The 20279-nt window shown below is 39.3% G+C and overlaps 2 protein-coding genes across 11 annotated transcripts in view; both read left to right on the forward strand.

Annotated features, from left to right (window-relative positions):
* The window catches only part of sorbs2a (sorbin and SH3 domain containing 2a), a 49843-nt gene extending 42114 nt beyond the window's left edge, over positions 1-7729 (forward strand). For 7 of the 10 annotated variants that reach the window (XM_035659384.1, XM_035659388.1, XM_035659387.1 and 4 more), the window contains 7 exons: positions 408-602; positions 1030-2109; positions 3108-3650; positions 4356-4433; positions 4792-4829; positions 5079-5185; positions 5956-7729. In XM_035659384.1, coding sequence (XP_035515277.1) covers positions 408-602; positions 1030-2109; positions 3108-3650; positions 4356-4433; positions 4792-4829; positions 5079-5185; positions 5956-6017 — 2103 coding nt within the window. In that variant the 3' untranslated portion in view covers positions 6018-7729. Of the gene's footprint in view, positions 1-407; positions 603-1029; positions 2124-3107; positions 3651-4355; positions 4434-4791; positions 4830-5078; positions 5186-5955 lie in introns of those variants that run through there. The other 3 variants (XM_035659385.1, XM_035659392.1, XM_035659391.1) reach the window with 3 other exon arrangements.
* A 3050-nt stretch (positions 7730-10779) lies between these two features.
* The window catches only part of LOC118327186 (PDZ and LIM domain protein 3-like), an 11466-nt gene continuing 1966 nt past the window's right edge, over positions 10780-20279 (forward strand). Inside the window, exons 1-5 of the mRNA XM_035660455.1 lie at positions 10780-10967; positions 16285-16436; positions 17336-17420; positions 17542-17729; positions 19628-19755. Of these exons, the coding sequence (XP_035516348.1) occupies positions 10875-10967; positions 16285-16436; positions 17336-17420; positions 17542-17729; positions 19628-19755 (646 nt within the window). The 5' untranslated portion in view covers positions 10780-10874. The remainder of the gene's footprint in view (positions 10968-16284; positions 16437-17335; positions 17421-17541; positions 17730-19627; positions 19756-20279) is intronic.

Here is a 20279-nt window from a genome sequence, read left to right on the forward strand (position 1 = left end):
AATCTAACAGGTTTATAATAGTTTATAATTATGGGGTGAAACCTTGCATTTCTTGAGGAACTATACTGTTTTGAGTTTATCAGGTGGACTTGGAAATGATTGCATAAACTTAAAAGATGTGCAATCTCCTCTAAATATAAACAAAACAAATTCAAATCAAGCTCCCACCAGGCAGTGTGTTTGGTGTGATTTCCTGATTTGGAGCCCCAACTGCAGTATCAAAACAGTGATACAGGTCTCACAACAAAGCTAAAACCATTGGAATATTTTGATGATTTTGAAGATGCTATGATCACAAAACATTCTGCACAGTCTTCAAGAAGTTTGAGAGGTAGTACTGTCAAGTTCTGTTAAGAGTGCTGTATTGTAGTTAAAAATCATGTGTATATTTTGGTGTGTGTGTGTAGGGTGAGAGAGTAATTGTGGTAAGGCAGGTGGACCAGAACTGGTATGAGGGGAAGATCCCAGACACAACCAAACAGGGCATCTTTCCTGTGTCATACGTTGACATCGTCAAGCGTTCCCCAGCCAAGAGCTCCGCCCACCACATAGACCCACATGGTTACCCTGGCAACAGGACACCAAGCTCTACACCTATCAAGGTAGGGGAATCACTACAACATAGTGACAATCAAGTACAATAAACCAACACAATAGAGTAACAAATTTCGAACCAGCAATTTGTTTAAAATTAAAAAAAATAAAGCACTTTGAGTTTCTTTACAAATTATTCTATTGATTGATTTATAATAAGGTTTATTTGTTTATATTTGTGAACAGCAGCGTTGGTTGTTAACCAACATCACAGTTGCCAAGAAACATTTCACATCCTCAAAAAGTAACATGTTGGAATTACGTGTGAATATATATATAAGTAAATAAATAAATGCATCATCTGTGTAAGGGAGTAAATGCAGCCTTTAAGCTCTGTTTAACCCTCAAATGACATACTACACACACAAAACACACACTGTAGTTTCTGTTCTAGTTTTATAAATTACCTTCTTTTTCACTTTACCTTCAATGGAGCCTGTCTACCATCTACCCCCATCCCCCACTACTTGTGATCTCCCCTCCCCTCACCCCCCGTTGAGAAGGGTTGACCTGCAAGTGATCACCAGTGAGTGGCTTTCCCTCACAATGGACCCATCGGCATCCACTCCAGCTCACTCCCTCACGACCACCCCTGTACCACCCACACCACCCCCTCTCCCTACCAACTTTCCACCTTTCCTAAAGGCTCAGGAGCCTAAGGCGCTCTCGCCTGTGCCATCACAAAGAGGCTTTGCCCTGCCGCCCCAAACATCTTCCAGAACTGCCTTGCCTTTCTCTCAACCTGAACCTCATCCTCCTCCACCACCTCCTCCTCTTCCTCCTCCTCCTCCTCCCCTTCCTCATTCCTCAATTTGCTCTTCACTGCCTGACTCTTCACTGCAGTGCAACAGTGGCAAAGGACTAGCACAAACATTACACTTTCCTAAGCCAGAGGTTTTGTCCTGCACAGTGCCAGAGCCAGTGAAATCACCCACAGTTCCACTGTGCAATAACATAAATGTAAACAAAAGCAAGAAAATCCCTGATATTGAGCTGCACGTAAAAGATCCATATGATGAGCTCCTGTCCATGATTCTGGACGGTTCTACCAGTGCAGATGATGCTGACTTTTCAAGATTGTCTCCAGTAGATTCCCCAGCAGCTACGCTAACCAGTAAATCCCAAAGCAGATTTAAGCAAAAATCCGAAGAATCCTGTCAGCCAGCACTGAAACCCACAGCAGTCACTCCAGTCAGCGACTTGGCAGGCAAGTTAAGGCTAAAGGCAGAAGAATTCCATCAGCCAGCAGTGAAACCCACAGCAGTCACTCCAGTCAGCGACCCATCGGGCAGCGTTTGGTTAGAGGTGCAGTTTCACAAGCCTGTTACAATGGAGCCACTTTCCATAAGTTGGGGAGAGCAGTCAGAAACTCTGAATGAGCAACCCTTTGATTCTCAGAGACCACAATCGGTGAAAGGATGGGGATATACTGAGTTGTTCATTGAGGAAGAGGAAGAAACTAGAGAGGACAAAGAGGAGGACAATAAAGGTGTTAATGAGAGACTCAGTCTGCAGGTAGAGAGCATGGTGTGAGTTGCATCTGTAACATTTGGAAACTCTACAGGCCCTTGGAAGGGAGATGGAGGGAAATATTGTAAATCTTGGAAATAATAGACCTACTTTTGCGTTGTCTTATAAAAACTCGACACAGAGGTCAATGTACTTGTGTCACTTAGCCATTTGAGAAGCCTGAAGGCATTTACAGGGAGGCAATATGTTATATATAACTAAACTGAATGATCAAGGAGTCTAGCAATATCAATGATGACAGATGTTGTCATGATTGTAATGGAGACTAATGGAGTGCATCCGAGTTTACCTGCGTCGTTTATACCCTCATCCACAGCTGATGAGAGCAGCATGAGGCAGCAGCACGACTTACAATAGAAGGTTATTGTGACAATGGATTGTGGATGAAAGAGGGTCTAAAGATAAGATTAAAGGTTTTCAAAATAGATAAGTTGAATAGTTAAGTACTGTAATTTGGTATCTAATCGTCACACCCACTAATTGAACGTATAAGTTACTAATTGGGGCACAAAATGATAATAGAAATAGTACAGTTAGCTTAATTTATAACTTTATGGATTTATGGACTGACTCACATTCACTGTGTGTCTGTGATCACTCGCTCCTTCTCCCTATATAGTAAACACAATAGTTTACTCTGTAGTGAGCAGCAAATAGAGATTTCAGATACTTGAATCTCCCATACATAAGGGAATAGTCTTAAAATATCACTATTGTACAGCATACGGTTTTTGTTGTTTTGTTTTTGAAAGACTTATCCTGGACGTCTTATTGTTGGCACTGGTGGTAGATCTTTTTAAAAAACAAATCTGTAAATTCATGTAAATACATTCATGTAAAATATTATCCTCCACATCCCTTCCAGGGCTTTGTTAAATACAGCCATCAGAATTTTATTCAAATTATTATTTCTTAATTTCCTCAGTATTTAGCTTCTGTGATTCAGCTTCATAACTGATGTGTGTGTGTCATTACCTCCATAGGCTGATGTCTCTCCTTCCACTCTGACACAGCTTCCTCATCCCGGCCTCCCCTCACCTTCTGTACCATCACCTCTGACTTCCTTACCTCCCCCTTCTCCTTCTCCTCCTCCTCCTCCTCCTCCTCCTCCACCTCCTCCTTCTTCTTCTTCTTCTACTTCTGTTTTCACTCCTTCTTTGTCTTCTTTCTCACGGTCACAACAGCAGGATCGGATCACCATCCCTCCCTCCCCCCCTGTATCCCCTCGGCCCCCGTCCCTTCCTCACCTCATGACATCACCCCTACCTCCAGCCTCTCCGTCTCCGCCTGTCTCACCACCTCCCCTCCACTCCCCTCACCCCTCTCACCCCTCTCCAAACGTTCCCTCACAGAGCTCTGTCTCAAGCTCTCCCTGTCTTCCTCATCCGGTCACATCTTGCCTCGACTCAGAGTCGCCTATTTCCCTTCCCGCCATGTCTCCCCCTAAACCCGTCTCTCCTCCCCTCACCACTCCACGCTCTCCCCCCACTATACCCCATCCAGGACGTAGGTCTCCCAAGGTGAAGGTAAAGCTGTACTGTGGAGATGATGCCGCTGATTTAGATCATGTTTGTGATGATTATGACAAGAACACATCTGATAATACCTGTCTCTAACTTTTAGTGGAGCTGAGACTATGGTTGAAGTCAACTAATCAATTGACAGAAAATATTTGTATATGGTTTTTTTAAATCTGATTAATATTTTGTGCTGTTTATACGTGAAAAATGCCATGACAAGTTGATGCTTTTCTTTGTTTTATATCATTGTAAATTGACCATCTTTAGTTGAACAAAAATACTATTTGAAGATTTCTCCTGGTAAACTGTGATGGCCATTTTTCACTATTTTTGAGCTTTTTATAGACTAAACAATCAATCAAAATGTGTCAACAGATTAACAGATATGGAAGTTATTTGTTTGATGCAGCCGTGGCTGAGACTACTACGTCATTTGTACACTAACATACATTATAAACTTTCATGTAAGTGCTATGGAGATGATTTATAGACACCAGAGAGCCTTTTTGAATTAGCGTGTGTTGCTGCTGCTGGTTGCACTGTTGTGTGTTTAGGAGGATTTTCATTGGCATTGGCATGTTGATGGATGAAGTTTTACAGCATGTTATTAGCCTTTGTGGTTGTGTGTTCAGTTCATAGTGAAGGCTGCTGACCCAGTTACTGTTGAAGATTATCGGTGTGTTGCTTCTGGTCTTTCTGCCTGTTAAGCAGGATCCAGTTGTTGGTGGTAAACCTCCTCGTAGTCCCATCTTGTCCCGGAGGTCCTATCTCCCCATTAGAGGTCGAAGGGTAGGGGGGCATGTCTTCATTCAACCATGCTCTGACTGTACTCTTGTCTCTGTGCAGGAAGGACGTCTTTAGAAATAACCATGTCATTCATGACTGATGATCACCACATATTCTATAGCATGCGTAGTAAAGTATGCTGTTTGACAAATGCAGTAATTTTCCTTTTAATAAAGACATTTAAAATTCAGATTTTAGGCCTGAGTGTTTGGTTGGTTTGTCTATTCATGTCTGTTTTCAAAGGAATTGGTCACACCTCTGCGTATAAATTATACCTTTTCATTCAGCCTCCTCAAACCGTAAAGAAAAGCCTCACAAATACCACATTTTGATTTTCTGTCTGTTTCTGTTTTTCTCACAGCGATTAGTACAGGATGCACTCCAAGGTGGAGGAGACCCGTAAGTGATATTTGTTATTATTCCATCAATTTGCTGTCAGCCAATAAAGGAAGATATATCTTTGTGCTAAACTGTAGACTGTGTAGCAACATATACAACATGTGCACAGTCATTGAATTCTTCTTGAACCTTATCACCATGTCAAGTTTAACTTCAATTTTTTCATTTGCTCTATTGGTATAACAGTTGAACACAAACCGATAGTACTGGATAAAGAAAGCTAGTTCAGTGTCAGTTTTTCTAACACAGGTACCAGGCCGTGTACAACTATCTTCCTCGCAACGAGGACGAGCTGGAGCTGAGGGAGGGCGACATTGTGGATGTGATGGAGAAGTGTGATGATGGCTGGTTTGTCGGTAAGAGGAAGGAGTGCAGTGTTTATTCATTCAGTTTCATGTATATATTCAGTAGATATACAGCTAAACAAAGATAGGCAAACATAAATATGTAGCCATTAGTAGAATTTACTTAAGCACTGTACTTATTTTTAAGGTACTTGTTGTCATTTTATGCTTTTAACCGTTTATTGACAGTTTATTAGGTTCACTGATCTAAACGCTAAAATCCTCCCTTCAGGAAGGTTATAATGTTTAATAATAATGTTTTTGTTCAAACTGTTTTAGAGAGGTGTTGATTCAACTGTATGATGAATTGCATTATACAGATATTTATATAATGAGGTTTGGCCAAATAATAGAAATACCTCTCTGTACAATGGATCTGAATACCTTCTCCAAGTACTAGATACATATATGTTACAAAAAAGCTGGACAACAAATGTACACTGTACAGAAAAAAATGCTGTAATCCTCTATACAGGATTTGTAGTCTGGTTGGTAGAAGCAAATATCAACTAACTGAGACCACTAGATGGCACTCTGATACCACCACATACTCACTGTGGAAGAATTCAACAGTATCCTGCACTGATGAGCACAGTTTAAGTCTGATAGTCCTGTTTTCCATCTTAATCTGTACATTTTGTTACGTAAAACTAAAGATGTTTCAGTCTGATCTCAATGTTTGGCTGATTTCCAGACTGCAGTGAGCTGGGATAATATTAGCGACAGCCACTGCCAAGGTTCAAACACCGACAATTTCATTTTATTGCTCTTTGTTTTTGAAGGGACCTCTCGGAGGAGCAAGTTGTTTGGAACCTTCCCAGGAAACTATGTGAAGCAGCTATAATGATGATTCCAGACTCCCCCCCCTCCCGGCCCCGCCCCTTTCTGTGACACGTTCATCGCCCTCAGCACAGCACCCGCAGGACACCGCCTCCCAACACTGGTCCCCCAAGACCCTGTCGCACATTTATGTGTTTGCGTGTATGTGCGGCTCGTCGGCTTCACACAGACAGAACATTTAGCTCTAACTAGCCATCTTTAATGGAAGACTTCTATAAAATAATGTTGTTTTTTTAACCTTATCTTTTTATCCTTATTTTTCTATTATGGAGAACCCAAACTTTGTGCTCCAGTCAGTGACCTTTAACTTTTGACAGTGATGGAACGATATCGAAGGACCTTTGCAAACAGTCAATGATAGAAAACAGGGCACGGCAGTGATGTTTTTCTTTCTGTTAAAGGGCAGTAAGATCACCACCATCAACTTTTTTATTTTCCTGCAGTATCCCATTTAAAAACACTTGTTGCATTTCATTTCAGTGTTCAATTACAAATATACCCAAAGACATTTGGTGCAGAGAGTGTTGTAAAAACAGTATTCTGTCAGCAGGTCTGTTGTTTACGAACTGTGTTGAAGGGATTGCAGTCGTACAGCCAATATTTCAGGTAAAAGGATGTTACTTCCCGCAGTTACATGTGGAAAAGACTGTGCATGTATCAACGTTATGTGTTACCAGAGGTATTGAGCAAGATTTGGGAATATATTTGTTTTGAAACAAGTTTTTTCTTAAGCAATTATTGCAAATATTGCAAATGAGGAAGTGGAAGAAATATCATTGACACTGTTGTACTTGCTGTCTAATCTTAACACATTAGATTTGAAGTATAAGATTAGAAAACACACAAATATTTTCAAATTGTTGGTTCTTCATCTTCACACTAGGATTGATGCACTTTAACGAAACTTTAACACAATTTCGTGTTTGTTTTATCTCAAATTTCACTTCAGATTTTTCATACTAGAAGTTAATATGACTGTGAGACTTCGGAGTATAGCCTATTGGTCATGTTTGAAAAGTGTATGCAAAAAGGTTACCAACCTTTTTAGGTATTATATTTATTAGAGGATAAGTGCTGGTCAAACTGTGTTATAAGACAATTGTAGAAAGGATGGAACAACACGTTGCTTTTTTTAAAAACATCTTTCAACAGCAGTAAACCCACTCTTAAAGGATTGTTATTGTATTGTCATTGTCATTGTCCAGATAGGTTCTGAGTGACACATAACACCGTAGTTGATGGGCTATAATTATGCCAGGTGTCATGATGTTTTATGTTGAATTATTTAAGTCAGATGCAGGATGAGATGGCATTTATTGAAAACTTCAGTCATTTAACTGCAGTTTTTTTCCACTAAACTTTGGTGGCATCTTTTAACCCTCATGTAGTTATATACTATTAGGAATTCTTGACAGTTTCCATCTTATCTTGTCATGCTTGGTGAATGTGATTTATGTTTTCTGTTTTTTTCCCATTTTACGTGTTTCACATAGGATGGACACTGACAACAAAACAATTGTTAAAGCACCTTAAGATATATTATGTTTTATCATTCACGCATCATACGTCACCTCCCCTGTCATCCACTATTTCAGCTGGTGTGAGAACACTTGTGTGTGTGTCTGTGGTGTTTTTGTAAGCCTTTTGTATGAGAGCTGTAAAATGGCCAACATCCACTTGCTTTATAAAGTCAGCTTTTTCTCACCCACCATCACATTTGGTTTCCTCTCCTTCTTTCTTCACATTCTTCATCAGTGGTGCTAATTTCCACTTTTTCAAAGTTATTATTGTAGCCAGGCATGTAGGCCCTTTTTTTCTCAAGTTATTTGTTGTTTCAAGAGCCAGTGACGTATTTAAACTGAAGTTACTGTAGGTAGAGTGAGTAGAGTTGGTGATTGCTGCCTTACATCCAACTTACTAATTTAATAGCCATGTATATGTAAACCTCTTCTGTGATGCAAAAAATTCATTTATGCATATATAGTCTAGAAAACATCGGAAAAGCGTGTGCACAGAACATGAACTAGTCTGACTTTGATACAACATTAGGAACCGATTTGGATTGAAGACATGAATTTGACTCCTGATATGTTTATACATGTAATGAAAATGTAAATCTTATATGTTATTCATGTTAATATCAAATTCAATGCACACTCTTTGGCCTAAGTATTTCTACAGTATCTTAGATATCTTAGCATTTGTTGGATGATTTTATGGGGCTGTATTGCTAATAAAATCCAGCTGGTAGATTAAATATTCCCAATTATTTTTTCCTTTCAGCTTAACAGAAAAGACAAATTAGTTTGTTGATGAATGAAAACAAATGTCATTTATAATGAAGTCTTGCTTTTTTTATTCCAAGCACAGAGATGATCTGACACATTCATGTCCTCTTTATTTCATGCAATTTCACATATGGACAATTGGTGGCGGTAATGCGCAATTAAAGTTGCAATGTCAAGAAGAAGTTTCAAATCATGAGAAAAAGCTTGGCAAATGTTTTATGAAATTATAAATGCAAGAGGCTTTTGGTGAGAAACATTGAATGTAAACAAAATTGATTGCAAAGAAAACTCCGCCGTGACACATAGTACCTTTACAAAAAGTGTCTTTTATGAAGTAGCAACCAAAAGACTCCATCTTTCAGTGATTTATAAAGCTCATTTAACAGTAAAACAGGTCACAGATATCTAGCTTCTTTTTCAGTCCAATGTGTAACATTTAGGAGGATCTACTGACAGATGTGGAATATAATATTCATAGGTATCTTTTCATTAGTCTAAATTTAGCTGAATATATGAATCATGTTTCCGTTACCTTAGAACGAAATGTTTTTATCTACTGACACTGCTGGTCGCCTTCCAAGTAGTCCGCCATGTTTCTACAGTAGCCCACAACTCACAAACCAAACACTGACTCTAGATAGGACCTTAAGTGTTTTTCGCTAGCAGCCACCCTAGTTTCTCCTTCACACTTCACAGCCCGTTCTTATTCCAAGGTTGTCAAATACAGACGCGAGCTGTGTTCACTTTGTTGAATTTTGCAGCTTAAATTCTAGATGCCACTAAATCCTACACACTAGTCCTTTAATGGCAGAGAGAAATATCAGGCTTTGGCAATACAGACAATATTTGTTAGTACGATCAATTCATTGGTCTTTTCATTGGAGTTTTTGGTAATAAAACAACTTCTCAATGATGTAGAAGTATACTCCAGGGTTTGTCAGTACACTGTGACATCCTTGTTACAGGCACAACACACTTGAAACTTTGTTCCTAAGAGGGCATTGAAACACTACTTTTATTAAGTCTTTAGTGCTCTAGAAAGACACTGAATTTAATGAATGAATAAAAGTATGTTTGGTTCCAGATTCATGTAAATCTCAAACTTGACTTAACATTTCAGAACCCTTTTAGATACAATGTCCTAAATAGGTCTTGCAGGGCATCTCCAAGCTATTTCAAAACGATGCATTGACGGGCTCACTATTTCAGTTATGTGCTGCATAAATGTTACATAGGTCAATTTTAATGGGCATGTCTCTTTTACAGCTTTAGCAAGTAAAGCATACACAAGGGGAATTGGCTGGCTTAGGCACTGTGTATGTATGCTACATATGGTCACATGTTTCTGCTCCAGGTTTGAATTATTGAGAAAAAGAGAGAATGAGTGTTTGAATGGGGAAACTTAATGCAGGCAGACTCTTACATGTCGGTCCAGAGACAGGATTTCAGAGTATGAATATATCATCAACTTCCCTTATTTGTCAGGGAGTTACATCGTCACGGTAACTGCAGAAACAAAACATGAATCTGGTCCACGTTTTCACATATTTGCGCGGGATAAGATTTTCAGCACTACGCGGATGATGGATTTGGTGTTGTGATTCTTAAATCGCACTACTGTTTTAACTGGCACTTGATTTATTTATTTACGTGATGGAAACATGCCTTACTCAGAGCAAAAGCCTATCGGTGCTGACAGATTAACAAGATTTACTCACAGTTTGTTGACAAAGTGCTCTAATAAAGCCTTTGGTGTTTTTTTTATAATATTTGATATAATGCAGACATGACAGGTATGTGACAAGAAAATATCCTCAGCTGAATGGAATAAAACACTGTTATCATAAATAAAGCCCAGAAAATATGTTTTTTTGTAGGCTGGGCTTATTTTAACAGACAAAACAGACCCAGTTTCTGGTATAAACAGAAAAAGAGAGATGATGTGTTGCACTGGATTGTTAACAAGCTCAGGGGTGAGAGCACTGGGTCCCATCCAGATCAATAGTGGCTGGAATGTGCCTGTGGGACCTCCAGGGCCTCAGAGTGGAGCTGCGCCTCCAGACCAAATAAGGACAGGAGCAGCAAGACCCGTCAACCAGAGCGAGAGGAGGCCAGCCAGACTGTGAGCTGCCCAGGGATGAGAAGCAGTAAGGGTAGCCTGGTTTCCATCCTCACTCTGTCTACAAGTGTCCATATAGGTACTTGCAGACTGTGAGCCAAAACTGGATTTAAGTAGGACAACTGAAGTTTTGGTAGTACCTGATTTAAGAGGCAAAACATTGGAGAGAGATATAGTGAAAGAGAAAAGAAGAAATGAGAAAAAGTACCCTACAGAAATAGGAAAACTGGCGAGCATGTGCTAGTAGAACAGTCTGAGAGCCAGTTCCCAAAATCTAACCAATTACTTCACTCCTGGGGTGGTGTCTGTCCATTCTCCTCCCCCTGCACCCGCCCACATGGTTCAAAATCTCCATCACTTTGATATTCCTTTGCTCTTTAACTTTGTTCACAGCAGTGTGCAGTTTACTGTCTGCCTTGTTGTTATCTAATAGCTGGGGGGAGATTAAAGGGTCATGCCACTCACTGTCGTGCTGGATGGTCCAGCCCCCTGGGGGTTTCGCCTGACAGGAGGAAAGGACTTCAACCAGCCCCTGACCATCTCCAGGGTGAGTAAGTGTTAGGACGTCTCTATCATAAGAACAGAGGAAAAGTGGTAAAGTGTGCAAAAATATTTTCCTCTTAATAACTTGATCAAAACAAAACCTTTACTCTTGAATGTGCCTAATTTGAAGACAATGTTGCTACTGTTCAGTCAAAATATCTCAAATGCAAATGTGAACATGATTCAATCTTTTGGTGGTTCAGTCCAGAGGAGTCAGTGTTTGTGTTTCCAGGAGGGTTCATTCTAGAAAGAGTCTGTCTGGACTGGTATGGGGTTTGCACCTGTGCCACAGCAAATGCAAGAGGCTTAGATACAAATAGCAGCTTACATCGTACTCTGACATGTGCACACACACAGACATACACACACACACACACACACACACACACACACACAAACACGTCTCATTGAGTGGATTTCAGACTGAAGAATGTAGGAGCACAGTGAGGTTACGATATTATTCCTAAACAGCCCTGAAGATTGTATTAATAATTTATGACTAAAACATCATGAAACATGAATGGTAGAATCCACTTAATATGTTTGGACAAAATTAATTTGGCAGTATTTGGAGAAGATGAGCACAGCGTTACTCTATATGCATCCATTATAATAGTGCAGCTGTTCAAATGCTAGTAAAAGTTAGCTTGAGGTCAACAAGCAGCATCATGTAGCTTGCCATCATTGTTGTAGCTGTTATTCATGAAGGGAAACTTCACTTTTAAGATGCTCTGGATGAACACATGATTTATTAGACACATATCTGGGTAAAAAGAAAAAACAAACTGTTAGGAAGGTCATGGCTGTTGATTCATGTCAGAATTTTGTGTTGATGAAAATGATCATTTCCTGGAACTAATATGGTATTTCCTGTTTATACAAAGTGCAACCAAACAACCGAATCATGTGTAGTCATGAAATGACCATAAGGTTGCTTAAAGGAGTTTATTCCATTTAAAGGAATTGCAAACGGTGGAGGCAAGTGGAAACAACTAGGTTCTTTCTATAAGTAATAAATCTGCCAACGAATGCCTTTAAAGTTCACTAATTAAAACTTTATTTATTTACTCAATCTGATGGGTTTTTTTTGACATATTTGTTTTGATTTTTGTATGGAATAAACACATGAGATATAATGAGTTGAATTAGTGAGCTTTAGGAGTTCCTACCCTGCTAGGTGTATACATAACATACAGACACGTGAAGACCAATTCAGCATCATTACCATCAAAAATATAACATCATAAGAATAGCAACTCCACATACACCAATAATCAAACATTAAAAGAAAGGGTTTCTCTCTATATATATGTTCTCTCTCTCTACATCCTGAATACTGACAGTTGTGTCTTCATTAGCATTCAGACTCTGTGCTGTGTCACACAGGATCAGATTTGAGGAGACCCAGTGATCCCGCTGTTGAGGTTAATATAGACGCACATCTATATTTAGGGGAAGACCTCAGAAACCACTGACTAAAAGCATAGTTACGTCTCCAAACCGCTGGCTCTCTCCAATAACCTCACACCTGTTGTGTTAGTGGACACTCAGTGGCCCATATGAGAGCAGTGATGAGAGAAGACTGGGATGGACTGGGATGGAGGGGAATGGAAGAGAGAGAGGGAGGAATGGGGAAGGGTAAACGATACGCGAGCAGTAACACAAGAAGCTATGTGTTAAAATGCGCTTGTAAGAGAGAAGTACATTAGAGGGATAAGAAAAGAATATACTTGACAAAACACCTCACCAATGCATTCACTGTCTATGAGAATGAGACACATTAAAGGAATTGTTGCTGCAGTGAACCCTTTAAGCACAAGTGAATCCAGTGTCTCCCCTCACTGCCATGTTTGGTTAGGAACATCTTCCTCTTTATGACCCTCCAGTGCTCCCAGCTGAGGAAAGTAAACACAAGTGATTATCATCTTTTTCTTCAGCAGACAGCGGTCTTAAAGAGGCACTCCGCCACATTTACACATCAAGCTTAGTTTACTTGATCTTTATGTAATGGGGAGTAATACTGGGCCTGTGAAAACAGTTGTATACTGTACTGTCTTTTGTGGCTCTGCAGGAGCTCTGTCTGGTCTATGAAAATAACCCTGGTGATGTCATCCGGCACTAAAAAGTTGGGGCGTTGATAAACATGGGCTTTTACCAGTCAGGGAGGATCTAATGAAAGACACCCTTTTGTTGCATTATTATATTATATAATATATTAGTGGGGTAGCCACTTGGATGCAGCCCAACAAGCTGTAAACACAATATTTACTATCACCTGTTAAATTTGTCATGGCCAACATGCTGGCATATTTTAGCCTCTGAGCACATACTGCAAATATGAAAAACCATTGCATTCATTTGGACTTTTTTCAATTTTTGGTCACACAGTGAATAGTCCAATATTTTTTTTGCTCTGTTTTTACTGGTTGTTAATCCAAAACAATGAGCTAAACTATGCTAAAATGCTCCAGTAGAGCTGAAGAGCTGTGGTTTGTCACCTTTTACTTTACACATAGCAATTTGATCCATTGTTAATGGGAAAATTGACGAGTGCAACACTACATAATTTGAATACTTCAAGTGACAAGGATTTCATGGTCACATCAGCAAACATTTTGGACCCCCCCCCCCCCCCAGTTCTTGGATAGCTTACAGTATTAGTCATTGGAAAAGTACATAGAGAAATATTAGTAAATCATACTCAAGTATACAAAATATAACAATAACAATTTGTTCTTGAGTAAAAACCTTTTCTTCAGTTTAGGGGATTTTGGATGGAGTTGTGGATGGAAAAGGAGGAAGGAAAGACAGAAGCCAAGGATTTCAGGAATAAAGGAAAGAAGCAAGAAAAACAAAGGCTAGAGGAAACAGCAAAGATAAAAGGAAGGGAAAAGTAAAGTTGGATGGACAGAAGGAATGAGCAAGAAAGAAAACAGACAGAAAAGATGGAAAGATGGTTCTAATTTAAACAAAGACAAATGTTTGATATGACAACTGAGCTGCATGGAAACAAAAGAATCCAATAAAAAGCATAGTTGTGCACAGATTCAGGTACCACACATCAGAGCAGTAAAACACAGAGCCCGACAGCAGCAGTCCAACAAATGCTCCACTGTAAATTACTGCTCTCTCTTTGGCAGCATGAGACATCCCCTCAGCACTTTCATCCACAGTTATTTATAGGCAGATGACCTAATTCAAATTTCAATGTAACATCGCAGTGTAGCTTAGTTTTCTGTGTCTAGTAATGCAATACGGTTGAGCATAGGTCACGGCCCGTGTAGTGTAAGTGGGAAAGTTCGGTTGGGTTTGCAGCTGCCTCCTGAGGCATTCTCTGTGACCCCCAAGTTCTTATTAATCTTGATCACTTCCTGGCCGGCCGAATAGCCTACGTATTCCATCTGGATGCTGTCACTTAGTGGGAAGCAGCGCATGTTTACTTTATCTCCATGACAAGGGACGGACAGTTTACACGCATGCATACCAACCAGGGCTTTCTGGAACAGCAACCCTCCTGCTGCACCTCAGAGGGCAGTCAGTGTTTTGCAGAGGGCATGCGGTGAAAAAAAAATTTAGATTTAGGTCATGAATGGCCTGAATCTTTTCTATTATGAGTTTGACTGAATAGTTGGGCTTATTAGTGGAGTCTGTGTTTTGTATTTTGCTGGAGTATTTAGGCCAGGTGAGACTCAGGGAAAGAAAAAAGAAATCATAGAAAGCTGTGATCCCTGCAGGCGAACATGAACAAGGGGCCTTGCAGTTGAGTTTCTGTATTAACTGATGAAGTGCCAGTGATGGAGAACAGACCAAAACTTTTTACAAGGCAGTCCCACCTGTACATACTGGACTGTTGTAATAGGATTTATAGAAAGACAGAAAGTGTGTTTTTTTGTTTGTTTTAGACATTGCTCTGGAATTCATTCTAATGTGAAATAACGTATTATATTCAGTATATTCTCCTGCTTATTCACATAGTATTGAAGTTCTTAGTAAATGGACAAATGGAAGAAGAATTTAACAATAGGACCCAGAAGAAATCATACACTGGCTTGGGACTTCAGTTTCTTTACTAATGTAATTTTAGTAAAAAGACATCTTGGTCTAATTCAAGCAGATTCAATTTAGCTCAGATATTGATTCTAGATGTTATTGATGTTACCATATGACAGATCGCACATATGTTCTGTCTAAGTGAACAGGTTTTGGAACCTCATATTGAATGCTGCGCAGATACAGCGATGTTTGGAGTAAGTCCGCAACATCTTTGCCTCAGTCTAAATACCAAGAACATTACAGCCTTTTCTTCCCTTATTGCTAAAAGACTTGTACTGTTTAATATATAAATGACACTTGGTCCATAGAGTAAAGACATAATAAACTACTTCACACTTGAAAAATCAGATGCCACAAAGGGTGATGCATCCCAGTTCCGCACAACATGGCAACCGATTGTAATGTATTTAGATATGATAGACGTATGAAGACTTTTAGGCTATATAGTCCTTTAAGGGCTGAAGTTTGTCTGTGTGTTAAGCTCGTTAAATTGTATGCAAACATAAAAAAGATTCAGTTATAAGGAAATAACTTTAATATGGAAAAACAAAACAAATATAAGCAACAAACTTATTTCCCTTCACCCTTCCTAAGGTGCTAAATCAGGATTTTCAACCTTTTCTGTCCCCAATGACCCTATTTCTCATGACCCCCAGCATTAGAGATGTCAGTTGAATTTGAGCGAAGCATGTTTTTGTTTTGGTTAGAACTCCAAATTTATTATATAGAAAATATTTATACATGGATTTATTTTCAAGGGATTAAACTACTTAATATTCAGTAATGTTATAAAGTGGGGGGAATGAGAGCAAATCAAGAGAACGGGCGTCTCTGCTCTCTTCCGCGTCTTTCTTCTTTCAATGAAATCATCAATCTGCCTTCTCAATATACAAATGGATGATAAATTAATAAAGGAATCAAAATAAAGTGTCTTAATAAGGAGTTGAACCACCACGAGCCTAGCTTTAAATAACTTTAGTGCTCCTAGGCATAGATTATACAGATCTCTGAAACTCTACTAGAGGGAATGATTACTGTTCTACTTTCCAAAAATACTCACTCAGTTGGTGTTTTGATAATCATGGTGGACAACACTCATGCATCAGTCCAAAATCTCCCACAGGAGGTTGAGATCTGAGTGACATAATAATAATAATATTCATGCTCTGTATGGAAGCATTTGTTGTGTTTCTCCACTCATTTATTTAAGTTGTTCTATTAATTTGTCTGTATCATCTCACCACTTCTGTTATTTACTTGTTTTTCAGATCACACCTGGCAGTAAGGCCTCCATGGCTAACTTGTGTGCTGGTGACGTCATCCTGGCCATCGAGGGAGTCCCAGCCACAGACCTGCTGCACTGTGAAGCCCAGAACAAGATAAAAGAGTCCACCAATCAGCTCTGTCTTACTGTTGAAAGGTTATATGCAGAAACAAAAAGCATGCACACAAACAGGTGGTGGACTCAGTAAAGGCAACACCTGGACAGTATAATGAAACTGAATACCTTCGCCTCGCAATAATTACTGTGTTTGTGAAGCTTATATAATTGTTCCATTTTTGAGTCAGACAGCTGTTGATTCAGTTCTAAATTAAGTTTAAAGGCCATTGTTGTGGTGTTGCATTGGATTACACGTTGTACTGTTGTTGCTTTTACTGTGTCCAGTAGGTCCATATCCAAGCTTTTTGGCTTATAACCCCTTAAAACAACGCTTTGTCACCAAAGAGTAATTTGAGTGATTGTATACTTTTTGAAGGCAAAATTGTTGAGTTATTCACCAAAAGTAACAAAAGTAAGAGGAAGGATGATGCATGATAATCATCTCACAACCACGCAACCTTCTTCTTTTTATCCCTTTTGTGTGTGCCGACCTTCAGGTTGTGAACCACTGCAATACAGTATGAGCTAATATTCACTGTACTGTGTTCTATTGTACAGTCAGTATTCAAGATATTTGTGTACTTCAGTGTTTTGTCCTAAAAGGATATTATGCAAGCTGTGTGCTGAAAACTTTTTTTCTTTTCATTTTAGTTTTAACCTTTTCCAGCTGCAAGGATGTTTTTACCTTTCTTTTCTGGATTGCATTAAAGAACAATAGTATCCAGCAGCACATTCAAACATCAAGTGAACTTGGTCTGACTTATGACTCTGGCTTAATGTGGTCACTTTTCAGTATGGATACAGTTTTAACCTCAGTTCTGATGTTTTATAGGTTGGGATTATGGACAGCTCACACACTCACAGAATCAAAAAAAGAGTAATTCAGCAGTCAGTTCATCAGTCAGACCTTCTGACCAAGATCTGTTTTTAATTTCCAGGAATGAATCAAGACTGTGGTCACCACGTGTTATTGATGAAGGCAGAGCTCACCCATATAAAATCAACCTGGAAGCAGAGCAGCAGGTTTGTAAGAGCTGTGAGAAACTGATAAATGTTTATGAAAGATCATGGAAGCCCTTTTATTTCACATTATTATCTTATTATTGTCTAAGTAAGGGCTCCGCTTCTTTTCTTCTTCCTACAGGAGTATAAACCTATTGGCACTGGTCATAACCGGAAAGCTCAGCCATTCGTTGCGGCAGCGAACATCGATGACAAGCGTCAGGTGGTCAGTGCATCCTACAACACTCCTATAGGCCTCTACTCCTCAGGCAACATCCAGGACGCCATGGAGGGCCAGATCCGAGGCCTGGTTCACCAAAAGCCTGCGAGGTGATGGTTCTCAATCTATCTACAGCTTAAACTTGGCAGTCAGGTTCATTCAAAGCCCTTCACCATACAGCAACTAACAGCATGTGAGTCGTAAGTACACTGATTATGCTATCAGTTGTGCTAGCAATGACAGATGTTTATGTCGGCTTGTCATTCAGCCTGTTCAACAGTCCGTCTATTGGATTTTGGTACAGAGAAACAGCGCTACTGTTATAATGCTTTGAATCAAGTTTGGTGTAGTGGTCACAATTGGAATTGCAAGTCATGTAACCCACTTCAAAAATAACATTTTCCCATACAGAATCAGCTGGCTCAAATATGTGCAGCTTGAATAACTATTTTAGCATATAAACTTGAATTGGAATGGAGTTTCCTCTGACTTTTCATTCTGCACAATCACAAATAACAATAAAGTCTTTGCACTAAAGTCCAGAGTAAAGTCCCAAGTCAAGACTGACACGTTCCAAGTCAAGTCCTAAACTTCAAGTCCTAAACAAGTCAACAAATGTAATGTCATTTTAACAACAAATTATGTTCCAGATGTTTTCCAACTAACGCTCAGTAACATAACGTTAGTTTTTCGAGGTTCTCACCTACAACTTGATTGGATGCTGTCAGATTGGTTCAAACAAAGTGGATCTGGGAAATTAAGCGTCAGTTTGCTGGGAATTAATGTTGTTAATGTTATTTGATTCAGGAAATGAATTGATTCGTGGCACACTTTTAAATAACAATTTAACAATTTAACATAATACTTTTTAATTAGCGCCTGGTTAGCTCAGTGGGTAGAGCTGGTGATCCATGTACCTTTGCTGTGTTTCATCCCCTCTCTCTACCCCCCTTTCCTGTCAATCCCAGCTGTCACTATCATAAAGGCAAAAAAAGCCCCAAAAAATAATTACAAAAAATAAAATAATACTTTTTATCTTTTTAAACACCAAGTGTCAATTTTCATCCATCCAAGTTGTGTTTTATGGTATGTAATGATCATTACAGCCTTGTTCCCTGCATGATTTCTTTTCACTTTGTTGTTGCATTTACTGTAGTTCACCTGCTCTTTAAAAGACTCACCCAGTCACTCAGTTTGTTTGGTTTGTTTGTCAGGTGAAGCTGAGTAGCTTAATACAGCCATGGATGTGCTACAGTATGTCCGGCCTTCCCCTCAGTTCATGTGGATTTCATTAGGCTACCTGATATATGGTGTGTCACACTGAGAGTATATCACCACAGCCCACAGGGATAAATCTTTCCATGGCTTAACCACAACTTCTGAATAAGGCATATATCACATCAAACCTAAGTCATGTTACAACATAGACTCCCTCCTCGTCACTTCCAGGCTACTTAACATGGAAAAATTGAAGTGCAAGTGTCTTTATTGTAATGTATTCATAACCACTCCAACCTGAAGACTAGATATAATTATCATATAATTATGAAATTACAATATGAATGAAAAAGGGCATGTTATAGAAACAGCATGCTAGAAACTCAGCTAAAATCTTTCATTAATCAACATCCTCTTTCCTTTCTCTTTTTCATCCACGTGGTCCAACTCATGAATTATCTTACTCATCCCTTATTTATCACCCTTGTTCTCCTTTTAAGGTGGACACTTCATGCTGTAGCTCTCCAATCTCCAGCTGGTTGTTCCCACCTGATCTGCTTCACTCTGTAACCACAAGTTCAAAAAACTCATGGCAGTTGCAGTAAAGATTCCAATGCATCATTTCTGCTACTATAGCATAAAGGAATCCCTCTGAAGGAAACTGACTTAAAGTGATCTGGGAAAAAGAAGTCATATGGCAACCTATTAACCAAAGCAGTGCAGTGTCAAAGTGTTTATATCCTGACTAGGTATTGTACTGTATGTATGTGTGTCTGAATGTGCTGCTCAGCCCCAGGACTTTGACCAGCATTGAGGATTCTGACGTGTACCAGATGTTACAGAAAGACCAGGAGGAGCCCCAGGAGCCTCGGCAGTCTGGCTCGTTCAAAGCCCTGCAGGAGTTTATTGACAGTGATGGTGAGTTCTACCTCTTCTCTGAAAACATCTTACAGGTTGAAATGATTACCGGTACAGAGAAATATTTGTACTTCTACTCACAGCCAAAAAATATGCAAAGCTTAACTGTAGAAACACATACAGATGTTCTAAAGGTGCTGAAAACGTATTTTCTAAATCAGATTTTTACTATGAGTTATGGGGTTCTCCATGAACACACTATCTACACTGCCAAAGTTAGAACAGTTTTAGTTATTTCACCTTAGAGATTTCTGTAATCCTTTTTTTCTCTGAGCTCTTCGCATTGGTTTGAAGTGGGCGGGACTTAGCAACTGTCAGTGGGCTGTCAATCAAAATCAAAGTTAACTGGCTTTTTTGAGCATTAAACTCTTCATAAACAATACCTAAAACCTTTCTTTTGCTTTGTTGCTTCTTCGCTCATCAATATTTAATGATCTAGATAAATGTTCAGTATTTTAAGCAAAGTTTTCAAGGTCTTTAGAAGTGTTTTGGAGTTGTTTGTTGTTTTTTGTTTTGTTTTTTGT

Source organism: Morone saxatilis, unplaced genomic scaffold (assembly GCF_004916995.1).
Source record: "Morone saxatilis isolate NCDOM2014 unplaced genomic scaffold, NCSU_SB_2.0 Contig17, whole genome shotgun sequence".
In the NCBI taxonomy this organism is placed as follows: domain Eukaryota; kingdom Metazoa; phylum Chordata; class Actinopteri; family Moronidae; genus Morone; species Morone saxatilis.